The sequence below is a fragment of the Bos grunniens genome, chromosome 3 (genome assembly GCF_055505025.1).
Source record: "Bos grunniens cultivar Pamir isolate PY7600 chromosome 3, Bosgru_T2T1.0, whole genome shotgun sequence".
NCBI lineage: Eukaryota > Metazoa > Chordata > Mammalia > Artiodactyla > Bovidae > Bos > Bos grunniens.
The window spans coordinates 106,820,982-106,835,704 of record NC_141167.1 but is presented as its reverse complement, the minus strand read 5'-3'; the positions used below and the strand labels follow the sequence as shown (position 1 = coordinate 106,835,704).

The following is a 14,723-nucleotide window of genomic DNA, read 5'->3' as shown; positions in this document are numbered from 1 at the left end:
GGAAGGGAAACTAGGAATAACAGGGTTAAGATACTGACTTTTTTACCATAGATCCGTATGTTAACTGGGGGTATGATCTAACTGCTATACAAAAAAATGAGCAAAAACCAGTTGGTCACATGAGGTAGATTATTTCTCTCCACATAACAGTCCGGAAGCGAGAAGTGCAGGGCGGTAGCGCAGCTGCGCCCTCCTTGTCCTGAAGATTCCCCATCTCTATGTCCTCATCCCTCCTCCAGCTTCCTCTCTCACATCTGCATCCCAGCTAGCAAGGAGGGGTCGAGGACAAGGAGAGTTTACACTCATTTCTTTTAAGGCCGGATCAGGAAGACATTCCCATCCACTGGTCAGAATTTAGTCCTGTGGCAATGCCTAATTGCAAGGCAGATTGGGAAATGGCATGTAGCTGGGCAGCCGCATGCCCAGAGGAAATTTGCGCCCCTTCTCTAATTAAAACGTGGGGAGATGAAAGCTGGCGGACAGCCTGCAGGCCCTGGCACACAAGGTTTCACTTTTGTTTTGAAGACAACACTGCATGTGTTACTCCCTCCCCTCCAAAAGTTCTCTTCTTTTGCGTAAATGCCAAACCCCTCCAAAATGCAGTCCTGCCGCCCCACCCATACCTGGCTCATCCCTGGGGCTGCTGCTCTATGGCTAGTGGCTCTTCCGGGTGCTCACCTGTTTCTCATCCACAGTGGAGCTGCAGCAGAAAGACCGGGCACTGGTGGAGCTGCTGCAGGAGAAGGTTGGGCTATTTGCCGAGATGACCCACTTCCAGGTGGAAGAGGATGGCAGCAGCGGGGTGCCCCTGCCCACCCTGCCCAGGGGCCTCTTCCGCTCTGAGTCCCTTGAGTCCCCTCGTGGCGAGCGGCTGCTGCAGGATGCCATCCGTGAGGGTGAGGGAGCTTCTGGGGAAGAATCTGGACTCACCTCTTCACCATCACACAATAGGGGACATGTGGCTAGACAAGGGGGATGTCCATCCCGTAGTCCAGAACTCCCCCGGGTGCCTGTTGGGTGCCGGATGCCAGGAATGATGGGGGAAGATGGCCCTTGCTACTGTTTGCCACCTCTCATCCTGCACAGCCCTGGGCACTTTAATGACCTTTTCCTCGTATGTGGTTGTGGCACTGAGACCCCATTACCTGTGCGGGAGCATTTCCCTAGACACCTGCATGTCCTGTGAATCGAGTAAACGGCAGCCCCTCCCACCCCCTGCAGAGTTCCGACCCTCTGTCCTCACGTCTTCTTTCCACACAGTGGAGGGCCTGAAAGACCTGCTGGTAGGGCCTGGAGTGGAGCTGCTCTTGACACCCCGGGAACCACCCTTGCCCATGGAGCCAGACAGCGGTGGTAACACGAGTCCTGGAGTCACTGCCAGTGAGTGCCAGGGAAGGGGACCACGGCAGCAGATGGGAGGAGTTAAAGATAATGGGGTGGTACCAAGGTCTGAGTGGTGTCATGGTGCTGGGGGAGCTAGCCCGGTGCATCATTTTCCCCTTCTCAATAGACGGTGAGGCCAGAACCTTCAATGGATCCATTGAGCTCTGCAGAGCCGACTCAGACTCCAGCCAGAAGGTAGGTTTTGGGAGGTGTCAGGACTTAGCTAGAGGGTGGGAAATGGACTGCTGGCCTATAGACCCTTGACACAGAGCTATCAGGGACAGGCACCAGGGACTCGTGTGTCTGCTGATGCCCTATCCTTGCCCGTTTCTGCAGGATCGAAATGGAAATCAGCTGAGATCTCCCCAGGAGGTGAGATGGGCTTGTGATGGTATGGGAGACTGAAAGAGGGGTTACTCTCAGCTGAGAAACTGGAGCCCAGTTTGGAGTGGGGGGTTGCTGTATACACCTCAAAATACCTGCAGTCTTATTGTCCCCACACCCACACTTATTCAACTTCTGGTCAGTTCTCCCATCCTGAAGCTTGGACTCTGTTCCCCCCCTCTCCTCTGTCCTCAGGAAGCGTTGCAGCGATTGGTCAATCTCTATGGACTTCTGCATGGCCTACAGGTCAGTGAGGGCAGGGGCTCCAATGGGAATGGGAGGGGCCAGGCCAGAGCTGCCCACTTAGCTAGAGCAGAACCATCATAACAGGCCTGTCTAAGCCTTGCTCTGATTCGAGCTCTATGGGACTCACAACCTGGGCCCTGGGGAGTGAGGGACAGAAGAAATGGGATTCTGATATATCCCTTCATCTCCATTCCACCCCCAGGCAGCTGTGGCCCAGCAGGACACTCTGATGGAAGCCCGGTTCCCTGAGGGCCCCGAGCGGCGGGAGAAGCTGACCAGAGCCAATTCCCGGGATGGGGAGGCTGGCAGAGCCGGGGGTGTCCCTGCGGCTCCTGAAAAGCAGGCTACGGAACTGGCGTTGCTGCAGCGGCAACACGCACTATTGCAGGAGGAGCTGCGACGCTGCCGACGGCTTGGCGAGGAGCGTGCGACTGAGGCCGGCAGCTTGGAAGCCCGGCTCCGGGAGAGCGAGCAGGCCCGTGCCCTGCTGGAGCGGGAGGCCGAGGAGGCTCGCAGGCAGCTGGCCGCCTTGGGCCACACGGAACCCCCACTCGTGGCTGAGGCCCCCTGGGCCCGCCGGCCTCTGGATCCGCGGCGTCGGAGCCTCCCTGCTGGCGATGCCCTGTACTTGAGTTTCACACCCCCACAGGTGAGGATGCTTGAAATAGTGAACTAACCTGGGGTGGACGTCAGGGTCCAGGAGAGAATCTGAGAGGAATTGGAGGCCAAATGAAATCAGCCATTAGACTTGAAGGATATTAGGATACTGATGGGAGGGCTGAACAATTTCGATGGGTGCAGAAAGAAATCAGTCAGTGGTAGATGTACTGAGAGTCAAGTCTTCACACTGCTCATTCCCGGACCTCCTGCTTTTCCCGCCTGCTGTCCATAGCCCAGCCGAGGCCACGACCGCCTGGATTTGCCTGTAACTATTCGCTCTGTCCATCGACCCTTTGAAGACCGAGAGAGGCAGGAGCTGGGCAGCCCCGACGAGCGGCTGCAAGATAGCAGTGACCCTGACACCGGCAGCGAGGAGGAGGGTAGCAGCCGTCTGTCTCCACCTCATAGTCCACGAGGTGAGGTCCTGGCAGAGACATGGCTTAGAAACGGGGTGCAATGTGGGTACAGACCTTTGGGCTGTAGTTTCCAAATGGAGCCTGCATCGGAAAGCACAGGAACGTTTAGGATGGTCCCTAACCAACCACTGAGGTCCACAGGTCGACTCTTGGGACGGGCCCAGAGTGCTTCCTGGTTTGCCTCCTGGTAAACAGGTAGTGGATCTCTCAGAAGCAGAAAACGTAGGGGCCTCTGCTCCAGTAGGTCCATGATTCCCAACCTTTTCAAGCAGAAATGGACTTTCAGAGTGAAAAAATGTCAAAGACCTCCAAGTTCTTATAGTTGGCTCAGGAAATACAAAATAACCCGAAGCTACTGTGACTTCATACAATACTCATCTCAAAATACTTTGTATCTTATTAACCATATTGTATCTCCATGTATTTAACAAGGTACCTAGGTATGGATCCATTATTTTGTGGACAGTTTTCCCATCACCCAGGGATTACAGACCTCTGCCATCCCTCCCAGTTCTCTGAGCTGCTCAGCCCACAGACAGGGAGGCATCCGTGTAGGGGTTCAGCTGATCATAGGAGCCTCTGTTCACTCACTGACTTTGCCCCTTCCTCCTTCAGATTTCACCCGAATGCAGGACATCCCGGAAGAGACTGAGAGCCGAGATGGGGAGCCTGTAGCTTCTGAGAGCTAAGGGGGCCCCTCCCCCCACCCGGTGTCCCCTGAAGAACATTACTGAGGGAGGCAAACCTTGGGGACTCCAATCTGCCAATGACAAGGGAACATTTGAAAGAACTGCTTACTGTCCTTGCCAGCTCTTGGTATCCTTGGATACCTGGGGGCCATTTAGGAAGCTGGGGGAATTAGGCCACAGTGCCCTCTGGTGGCATCCAGAAGCTACACTGCAGATGCCAATTTTTCATGCCTTCTTCCCTCTACTTTAGTAAAATTTATTTATTTATTGTTTATTAGTTACGGAGGGAGAGGGGAGATTTAGAGGACCAGGGACATGGGAACCAAGCCATAGGGATCAGGGGGCCTTGTCCTTTAACACTACTGGGGTTTATTCAGGCTTAACCATGCAGCTGCTGGGTTCTAGCCCTGACACCCCTCCTGAGCAACACCCATCTTTGAGGAGAGGCTGCAGCCGTAAGACCCTACTGCCCCTTCAGGAAGGGCTGTGGTCAGGGCCATGTCCCTCTCCCCTTCCCCTCAACCTCTTACTGCTGTTCTCCCTTCTCTCTGTCTTCTATGGAAACCCCAGGGACTTAACCTGGCTTCCTAGAGTTGATGGAATAGAGGTTGAGGTGGCCATAATGGTTTGTTAGGGGGTGAGGGGAAAAACTCACAGGGACCAGAATGGTTTTTTTTGTTGTTGTTGTTTTCTTTTTTTTTGTACCAAAGCCAACTGCACGTGTTTTATATTTTTAAGAGAAGATTGTAGGCAATTAGAAATTGCAGCTTTCTATCTCTAAATCTCTGAAGAACTTGAGGGATGGGGGGAGCATTGACTTCTCCACTCATCCATAGTAATGGGGGGCCCCATTCTGACCTCTTCCCCAGTCATTTGGAAAAACAGTTCTAGGGTGAGTTGGGAAATCTCTCCAAACCCTGACCTCACCCCCAACCTCAGCAACCATGACCTGAAACCTCAGTGTGAATTTGGGGGATTTTTCAGTGGATCCCCCCTTCCTTGCCCAGTGGCCACCAGCCCCGGCCAGTTTTCTGCCAATTTGATTATTTTAAAAAAAGGAAAAAAATAGAAAGTCGGGGGTGGGGGGGATAAAGCAGGGAAAATTAAAGTCCTGGAACCCCAGGAAGTGCTGTCTGTTAATATCTGCGAGTTCTGAGGATGCTGGTGATGAGGACAGCCAGGGAGGGCCCTGTGTTCCTCTGAAAGGAGCCTCTTCCTCTCCCAGGAAGGGCGACTGCCTCCCTGAAGACACAGGGCACTAACAGAAGAAACTGGTGCCAACCTGTTTTTGTTGTCGTCTGTGATACTCACAAGGATAAAAATGAAGGGGCACTTAGGTTCCAGCGGCTGTTGGGGGGTTCCAATATTAAAAAACCTGTTTTCATCTCATTTGCATGCTGTGCTCAGAATTACATCAGCCTCTTGCCCCCTTCTCTCCCTCTCTGCACAGTTGCAGTTCCCCTTAGCATCTCCGCTCAGATTCAGCCCTCACTCTGCTCTTGTTCTTCAGTGTCAGAATCCTGGGGTAACCTCTTTAACACAGTTCCCCTCTCCCCTCATAGGAGCTGCTCATTTGCCCTTAGCATTTTGAGAGGCAGTGAGAGACTAGGTAGGTTTCGGTTCTTATTTTTGGTTAATTTTTTGCTTCCTGTTTCTGGTTAATAGCCTGCTCTGGGGCCGTGGGGGAGGGAGGCCAAGAGCGACTAGCGTTGTATAAATGCTGGCAGAGTGCATAGTCTTCTGTTGGAGCCCATGGAGTAAGATGAGAAGAATGGGGCTCAACCTCAGCTGGAAAGAGGAATTGAAATCACATGGGGTGTGGGCAGGCTTGGGGGAGCAGCCAGTACCCTCCACTCCTGTAATTCTCATCTGTTGGCATCTGGCCTTGACAAGGTGCTTTCTCATCCATCACAGAATCTGTGAGGTAACAATTTTCTCATTTTATAGAGAAACCTGGCTCCAGAGGGTTGCCAGGCCAGGAGAGCAGCCAGGGAAGGGCCAGTCCTAGCTGCAGTCCCCCATTCCCCTTCTCAGTTGCTCTGCCGAAACACCAGAGTGCCAGGTTTCCAACACACTGGCCCATGGCTCAGCAGCTGGGACCCAACGCCATAAAGGCAGAGCAGGGGGACGTTAGCATCCAAAGACCACCAGATGGGAACATAGGCTCCCCCAGTGTTCTCACAGGTCCAGTGAAGGGTGCTGGTCGGCAGGAAACAGGAGCCTGGAGACAGAGCCTAGAGCTTGAGTTGGGAGAAGCCCACAGCTCACAGGACAGCTTTGCTGTCCCTCCTGCTATCCCTGGGCTGAAACCCCCTCATTCTCGATCCCAGAACATGACACAAATTTCTCTGACGTGGCAGTCATATCTCTCAGCATTCTGTCTGTTGTCCCCTCTCTGTTCCCGTTTTTGGAAACAGTCTTGCTCTCTGTCGGTCCTATTGGCAGTTTTGAAGCTGTTGGGCTTGTGCTCCAGAGCCCAGTCTCTTGCTGCAGTTGTGCCCCCTCTCCACTGCGCCGTTCCCTCCATCTCCCGTCCCTGGGGGTGGGTCTGCATGCATTCATTCACCTCTGACTTGGACCTGTTTAAATTTTGTCAATATTTACCTCTGGGTCCCATAAAACCCATAAAGCACTGATGCCCCCAGAGGAGTCAATATCCGGAGCCCCAACAGCTCCGGAGCCGTTGGAGGAGCTGCAGGGGGTGGGAAGAAGGGCACTTGAGTGGGGGAGGATTTTCCATCCTGAATTGGCTGGGAACAGATCTGGAGTTTTGATACCAGTTTAAACATTATCAGAGAGAGGAAATTAAACATCAAGAGGCTAATTAAATCTCTTTAGCATGGCTTAATATGTTGTGAATTAGGTGACTCTTTAGAGCCTCTTCTGTTCAGCAACTGGATGGAGCTGGTGCAGGGGGGGGTGCCCCTTCCAGAAGTAGCTCCACGCACTTGGGAGGTGCTGTGCCCAGCTATTGCCCTGGGATCTTGAGTGGCCAGAGTCCTCCTGGGTCAGAAGACCTGTTAGAGCATGGGGTGGGGCAATGGCAGTGGAAATTCCACTCCATTTTCCCTCTGTCACCTCCCTCCTTTCCAAGGGCTGCCCCCAACCTTGAACATCCCTTCTGATGGCTGACTGTTGTCGTTGCTGCAAATCCATGGATATATGGATACAGAAACCAAAGGGGGGAAAAAAAAAAAGAAAAAAGAAACCAAAGGGGAACCCCTCCCTTTAGTGCACACCTTTATTAGGGGCCACCCCCTCACTCATTTCCTTTTGTGACTTTAATTTCACTCCAGAACTTGTAAAAATTCCAGAAAAGATCTTTATGGTTTCCAGTCACTGTCTCCCAGTTACCCCCCTTATTTCCTCCTTTTCCTTATCTCTGTTTCCATTTTACACAGGGTGTGCGTGGGTGCCAAGTCGCTTTAGTCGTGTCCGATTCTTTGTGACCCTGTGGACTGTAGCCTGCCAGGCTCCTCTGTCCATGGGATTCTCCAGGCAAGAAAACTGGAGTGGGTGGCCATGCCCTCCTCCAGGGGACCTTCCCGACCCAGGGATTGAACTCGCATCTCTTAAGTCTCCTGCTTTGGCAGGCGGGTTCTTTACCACTAGTACCACCTGGGAAGCCCATGTGGAGTGTAAGAATCTATTCCAGGCACCATTAAATCCTTAACAGCCCAACTTAAGTTGAGAAAACAGGTACAGAGAACTATTTAACTTACTGAGGTCCCTCAGCTGGTTAGTGTCAGGCCTAGGAGGTGAATCCAGGTGTTCTGACACCTGAGTTGATGCTCTGAGCTAAGAATGTGGGCAGGAGGAAGACTAGCACCTCTTTCTGCACTTTCATCCTGGTACCCAAGTGGTGCAGTGGTGGAGAATCGCGGCTTTGATCCCTGGATTGGGGAGATCCCCTGGAGAAGAAAGTGGCTACCCACTCCAGGATTGCTGCTGGGAAAACCCCATAGACAGAGGAGCCTGGTGGGCTGTAGTCCATGGAGTCTCAGAGTTGGACACAACTGAGCACGCACACATCTGCACCTTCAGCCACCTCTTCTCCCAGCCCCTTTCTGAATCTCACCTCTCTATGCCCCACCCATGTCCTTGGCTTGTCCTTATCTTCACTTCTTCCTCCAAATCCTGATTTAAGGAGAGACAAGGTACTCCCAGCCAGAAGCAGGGGTTTGCACTCCAGGCTTGGCTGGAGATAGGGATCCGGCAAGGTCCTGCAGACAGCAGGGGGAACTCCAGCTTTTGCCTCGGAGGTGTCTGTGGGCACCAAGTTTCTACGGGTGCTACTGAGATGGTAAGAAGGTAGAGATGGCCAAGGGAGGAGGGCATATTTGGCCTCAGCACCAGAGAAGGACAAGGGTACACCCCATTTGAGGTGAGGGAGGGAAGATGGAGAGGACGGAGGGAGATAGTTACTGACCTATGACTCAGTCTAGAACCCATAGGGAAATTTTCCTGGGAATTCTCACAGAAGGCAGAAAAGGGGCAAAGAATCTTTTGGCCACACTGACCTAGAAGGGGAACTGAGATGAAAGGTGCAGACACTTTGTGGATAATCCAGAGGTTTATTCTTCGATTCCCATTGCCACGTGGAGATTGAGCTTGGTCGTACCCAGCCCTGACCTGGGCCCTGGGCGCCTGCCTTTCCCCATAGCCAGAGCTGGGGATCAAAGATCAGACTTTCCCTGAGGGTGTTGCATCAAGGCAGAGAGGCCAACCTCTCTTTCCCTAGGACGCGTGGATCCTGTACTTGGCAGATAACCAGAAAGAGGAGGGGGTTTAACTTGCCGCCTTCACCCAGGGTTCCCTTTGTCCAGGTTGGTGAGCATGGTAGAAAGGCCACCCTCCTGAGGGGTGCTCTCCGTCCACCGCCTGCCCATTTCCTTTAGGGCCACCTGTTCCACCCAGCCCCGACCCTGGGGCCACAGCCTTGCTCGCAGGTCCCTGAAGGTGTCTGCCAGGGCCCGCCGGGGCTCCTGCCTGAGAAGGCAGTACAGCACGGGGTTGAGGCAGCTGTTGGTGTGCGCCAGGCAGGTGGTGACAGGAAAGACATAGGTGTGGACGGTGTAGAAAGTGCTGTCCCAGGGCACCAGGTCAAACTTCACCAGGACACCCCAGAGCGTGACCACATGGTTGGGGAACCAGCAGAGGAAGAAGGAGGCCAGAAGGATGCGGATGGAGTGGGCCACGCCCCTGCTGTCCCGCCATCGCCGCCGCCGCCGCCTCAGGAAGGCCAGCAGCAGCAGGTAGCTGGTGGTGATGATGCTCAGTGGCACCATAAAGGCCAGGACCACCCTCTGCAGCTGGTAGGCCCCCAGCCAATACCTGCTGGGGAAACGCAGCAGGCACAGGCGCACGCCACTCACCTCGCCCTCGGCCCCAAAGACAGCTGTGGGCACCGTCACCAGAGAAGCTGCCACCCACGTGGCCAGGGTGGCTACACGGGCCCAGAAGAGCGAGAGGTGGGTGCCTGGCCCTGCAGCCATGGCCACCACCCAGTACCGGGCGACACTCAACGCTGTGATGAGGAAGATGCTGGCGTAGATGTTGAGGACGGTGGCCGTTAGGACCATCTTGCAGAGGGCACCTCCAAAGGGCCAGTGGAAGTCCAGTGCCGACTCGGCTGCCCAGAAGGGGAGGGTGAGTGCCAGCCCCAGGTCTGCCAGAGCCAGGTTGAAGACAAAAGTGTCAGAAGGTGGGCAAGGGGCTCGCTGAGCACAGTTACCCAGCACCCACAGCACGGCCAAATTTCCCAGCAAGCTGACAGCCCCCACAAGCCCATAGGCCAGGGCAACCGAGACCCTCAGGGCTAGGAATCCAACAGGCATCGTGGCATCAGCAGCACTCAGCACGCTGCCTCCAGAAGCGTTGACCCAGAAAGCGGGCAGGGGGGCAGAGGTGTTGGGCGTGGGCATCGCAGGGCATCCGACGTCAGTGGTGCTGGGCAGAGGGGCCAGTGAGTGCCTTACCAGCCTGGCAGGGGGCACCTAAGGCGTTCAGCAGGACACTGGATCAGAGCGCTTGACTGCTGCTCTCAGGGCCTCTGGCTGCCTGGAGACCCAGCCCACGCCCACACCTAAGGGGGCGGGCTGTGGACAACAGGACAGCCTTCTTCTCTGTTGGTCTTGGTGGTGGGTGGGGCAGGTGAGGGAGAGGTGAACATTGGCACAAACGTGTGTGTGCATGTGTGCCTGTGTGTGCATGCATGTGTGCGTCTCTGTGTGTAGAGCCCCATGTGAAAGAGTGGGAAGGGGGGAGGGAGAATGATCCTGCTACGGAGGGCAGCCCCACACCTCCGCTTCGGGGAGAGGCCACAAATACCCCACCTCAGGGGTGACAGGAACTGAATTGGAGCCCCCCTCTACTCCGTCTGGTGTTCAGGGGCCCCCTTCTCTGCAGCAAATGTTCCCTTGGGGCCTGGAGGAAGGGGCCTGGGAGTGTGCACAGAGGCAGAGAATCAGAATAGGATCTGAGAGAAAGAGAAGAGGTTCTGGAGTCCCAGGGCTGCTCCCTGCTGGCTGTGTGACTGTGGGTGAATTACTTTACTCTCCTGAGCCTCAGTTTCCTCGCTTAAAATTTACAGAATGGGTGTGACAAAATGAGAGAACACCTGTGAAAAAGCCCCTTGTTCATGGCTATTTGCGTGAATGTGAATGATTACTATTTCAAAGGAAAAGTTGGGGGCATCTGTGGCAGGAGGGAGCAAGTGACTCCCTTCTTATAATGAGCAGCTCTGATCATCGTGCCTGGGGAACAATGCCAACTAAAACAGGTTGGAATTCACTGCAGCAGCCAGTGACCTTGAGGTTGAGGGCAGGGAGGAAAAGGGGAGAGGAAGTCACAGCTTCCTGTTCCCTCCCCACTGGAGCCGATGAGGACCTGAGCAGGCCTGGGGCATGCCCTCAGGCCTCTCCCTGCTAAGCAGTCCTGCTGACCTCTCACTCCCACGGCCATTTCACCCTTCCCTGGTCTAATCTGTGGAGGCAGAGGTCAGCGGTAACCCCCACTGTCTCCTCCAACCCCCAAACCCCATTTCAGAGCTGTGGATGCTGAGAAACACCCTCACCATGCCTCATCCTGTCTCCCCACGATCTCAGTGCTAAATGGGGTGCGTGCTTCAGTGGGTCCTCGCCTTTTGTGCCTGTATCCTTACCCGTTGCAGAATTTGCTGTGATGGGGGTGAGGGGTAGGAAGAATGATTCTTTTGCAAAAATATTCAACCACCTTCTTGCCCTCTGCCTGCGAATTAAGATGTTTGACGTTCAGTTTCCTTGAGTGCTGGGGGAGGAAAGGGACCCTTTCAGGATAATCAGCAGTGGGTTTGATGAACCCTGTAGGAGAGACCCAGGGGTGAAAGAGATTCAGAATGGGTGCCCAGATGTTTGGGTTCGCTGGCAAGGGGTGGATGTGAAGGGAGTGCCCAGCCCAAGTTCAGGTGAGCCCCAGGGGCCGCCTCCCAGCCTCAGGACTGGCCCTGTGTGACTTGTTAATCACTGCCTCCTTCACGACTGCTTTTCAGCATCCAGCATCACCATGCTGATCTGGCAGCCACCATATCTTTCAATGCGTGGGACCTATTGTCCCTCGACTTGGAAAACAGAAGCTGGGTCAATTTCAGGGCTCTGCTTTCCATTTGAAATATCCGGTCCTCTGGTCATTTCTTTTTTTTTTTACCTTTATGTGTTTCTAATCTAAATCCTTTCCCTTGGTCTGAGACTAGCAACACTCCCTTGTGGTTATATAGAGAGGTGGTGCCACCAGCTGACTGAGTTTAAGAACTTCCCTTCGGGCCCTTTCATTTTAGTGTCTTGTTAGTTCCCTCCTTGATCCATCCACTCATTCACGAATCACAGCATCTCTTGAACACTTATTATGTGTCAGGCATTGTGCTAGACGTTGGGGAGACAAAAACATTACATGATCCCTCTCCTCAGGAAATACAGTAAGCTCTTTGAGGTGGGTGGAATCCTTTACATCATTTTGTTCAACTCCTCATTTTATAGAGAGTGAAAGTGACTTGCCCAAGGGCACCAGGAAGTAGTGTCAGAGTCAGGATTTGAGATAAAATCTTCTGACTGCTAGACTCTAGCTCTTTCCAATACATCACAAAACCCTTTGGGCATTTCTTTCCACCTCTAATCTCTTCTCTTTCTAGAGTGCTAGACCCTGCCCCTGGGAAGCCCCACGGAAAACAGCAGCAGGATATGAACAGAGGGATAGTGACAATTCCGCTTTCAGTGGTCTTCACCCACAACTCCTGAGAGTGGAGGAGGAACTGGATTCAATAAAAATTATTTTTCCGTCTCTCATGTTCATATTACCCTCCAGAGCCATTCTTTTCCAGCCCCCTTTTCAATCTCAGAATCCAGGGATTCTGCAGTGGTAGATCACAGAGTCTCCCTTCCATAAAAGGGACTTGCAACATCTGGGCCTTCCCCTTAGTCACCTGAACACCCTCCCCTTGTGCAGTCCACGTGTCTTTTCAACCCCACATCCCTGTCCTGCACTCCAAAGCCTAGGAAAGAAGAACTGGGGGAGAAGGAGGATAGGACTGAGCTATCCCTCCACAGAGCATAAAGAGAATGGATCTTTGCCCAAAAACATAAAGAGAAGGAATCTTTGCATCTGTATTTACGGTGGAGGCAGAGACTTAGCAACTGAACTAAAGCGAACAGAGACTGCTTGGAGGACTGCCGAGTGGCCGAAGTAGGAGCGTGCGTTCTAAGTCACTTCTGTCACGTCCGACTCTGCAACCCTGTGGACTCTAGCCCGCCAGGCTCCTCTGTCCATGGGATTTTCTGGGCAAGGATACTGAAGTGGGTTGCCATGCCCTCCTCCAGGGCATCTTTCCAACCCAGGGATTGGACCCACGTCTTTTATGTCTCCTGCATTGGCAGGTGGGTTCTTCACCAAACTTCTGAACCAATCTCTGTCGCTGTCTCTCAACTTTATTTTTTTTCCCCAAGGCAAGGGATTATTTTTTCCTCTCAACTTTGTATTTTGGCATAGCTTTATATTTACAGAAAAATTACAAAAGCAAAGATGGTGATCCACCGCTTATTTTCCATATTAAGATGAAGCTGCTAGAGCATCAAAAATAAAAAATAAAAATCTTAGAGATAAATCTGACAAGAGGTGTACAGTACTGATATATTGAAAACTATAAATGACTGCTGAGAGAAATTTAGATTTTAATAAATGGATAGAGAGGCATACTGTGCTCATGAGTTTGAAGACTCAATAATAAGACGTCAATTCTCCTCATAATGGGTCTGTAGATTCAATGCAATTCTAGTCAAAATTCTAGCAGCTTTTTCAAAGAGAAACTGACAAGTTGATTCTAAAATTCATGTGGAAAAGCAAATAGCCAAATGATTTTGTAAAAGAGCCAAAACAATTTAGTATAAAGATAATAAAATTGGAGTAGTCATGTACCCAATTCCAAGACTTACTATAAAGCTGCAGTAGTCAAGACAACGTGGTATCAGCAAAAGGTTAGACATACAAATCCACGGAGCTGAGAGTCTTGAAATAGGCCCACACGTTTACAGTCAACTGATTTTTGCCAAAAGTGCAAAGGCAACTCACTGAAGAACAATAGTCTTTTCAACAACTGGTTCTATAACAACTGAATACTCACATTAAAAAGAGCGTTCGTGAGAGAACTTTGATCCCTACCTCTCACCACGAACAAAGATTAACTCAAAAATGGATCATAGATCTTTAAGATCATAGATTTTTAAATATAAAGCCTAAAATGCCAAAACTTCTAAAAGAAAACAAAGGAGACATTTTTATGACCTTGGGTTAGGCAAAAAGTTCTTAGATACAACATCAAAAGCACAGTCTAACTGCAAAAAGTGAATAATTGGGCTTCATTGAAATGAAGAACTCTGCTCTTGGTTTTGTTTTTTTTTTCAGTTTATTTTTTATTGAAGTATACTTTATTTAAAATCAGAGTGTTTTTTTTTTCTTTTGTCTCTTTTGAATTTGTTACAATGTTGCTTTTGTCTTAGCTCCCTGACCAGAGATTGAATTTGCACTCCCTGCTTTGGAAGGCAAAGTCTTAACCACTGGACAGCCAGGGAAGTGCCCTCTTGAAGTATACTTTATTTGCAATGTTGTGTTAGTTTCTGGTGTACAGCAAAGTGATTCAGTTATATATAAAATATATATCCCTTTTCATATTCTCTCCCATTATGGTTTATTATTACAGGATATTGAATATAGTTCCCTGTGCTATACAGTAGAACCTTGTTTATCCATTCTATATATAATAGTTTGTATCTGCTAATCCCAAACTTCCAATCTATCCCTCCCCAACCCCTCTCCCTTGGCAACCACAAGCCTGGAACTTCTGGTCTTTGAAAAATACTGTTAAGAGAATGAACAGGTAAACCACAGACTAAGAAAACATTTGCAGATCACAGAACTTATAAAGAAACATGTCTAGAATATCTAAAGAATTCTCAAATTTTGATAATAAGAAAACCACCTTATTTTTTAAACAGGGTAAAGGATTTGAACAGATAGTTCATCAAAAAAGATATAGAGATAGCAAATAAACACATGAGAAGACACTCAACATCATTAGCCCCCAGGGAAATGCAAAGACTAACCACAGTGAGACAGTACTATTTTCTGATTAGAATGTCTCAAATGAAAAACAAAAACAAAAACAAAAATACTGATCATACCAACTGCTGGTGAAGAAGTAGGGTACCAAAACTTTCATACATTCCTGATAGGAATGTAAAATTGTATAATCACTTTGTAAAGCAATTTGGTATTTTCTAAAAAGTTAAACATGCACCTCATATGTCCTAGTCACTCTATTCCTAAGCATTTAACTCAAGAAGAATGAAAGTACATACTCACATGAAGTACACCAGTGTTCACAGCAGCTTTATTTGAAGTAGCTTAAAATAGGAAAGAA

General features: G+C 50.9%; 2 protein-coding genes across 11 annotated transcripts in view; one reads left to right on the top strand and one right to left on the bottom strand.

Moving 5' to 3' along the window:
* ARHGEF2 (Rho/Rac guanine nucleotide exchange factor 2) overlaps nt 1-5,167 on the top strand; it is a 49,063-nt gene extending 43,896 nt beyond the window's left edge. For all 10 annotated transcript variants that reach the window (XM_086393264.1, XM_086393263.1, XM_086393267.1 and 7 more), the window contains 8 exons: nt 696-896; nt 1,261-1,380; nt 1,511-1,578; nt 1,720-1,755; nt 1,963-2,013; nt 2,216-2,662; nt 2,906-3,089; nt 3,705-5,167. In XM_086393264.1, the coding sequence (XP_086249390.1) occupies nt 696-896; nt 1,261-1,380; nt 1,511-1,578; nt 1,720-1,755; nt 1,963-2,013; nt 2,216-2,662; nt 2,906-3,089; nt 3,705-3,778 (1,181 nt within the window). In that variant the 3' untranslated portion in view covers nt 3,779-5,167. The remainder of the gene's footprint in view (nt 1-695; nt 897-1,260; nt 1,381-1,510; nt 1,579-1,719; nt 1,756-1,962; nt 2,014-2,215; nt 2,663-2,905; nt 3,090-3,704) is intronic.
* Nucleotides 4,854-12,090, bottom strand: RXFP4 (relaxin family peptide/INSL5 receptor 4). Its single transcript, XM_086393274.1, has one exon. It carries the CDS (start codon nt 9,700-9,702, stop codon nt 8,581-8,583), a length of 1,122 nt encoding a protein of 373 aa, XP_086249400.1. The 5' UTR covers nt 9,703-12,090; the 3' UTR covers nt 4,854-8,580.
* Nucleotides 12,091-14,723: the final 2,633 nt, after the last annotated feature.

Coding starts and splice junctions, on each gene's coding strand:
- RXFP4 (XM_086393274.1), bottom strand. CDS start 9,702: ATGCCCACGCCCAACACCTCTGCCCCCCTGCCCGCTTTCTGGGTCAAC.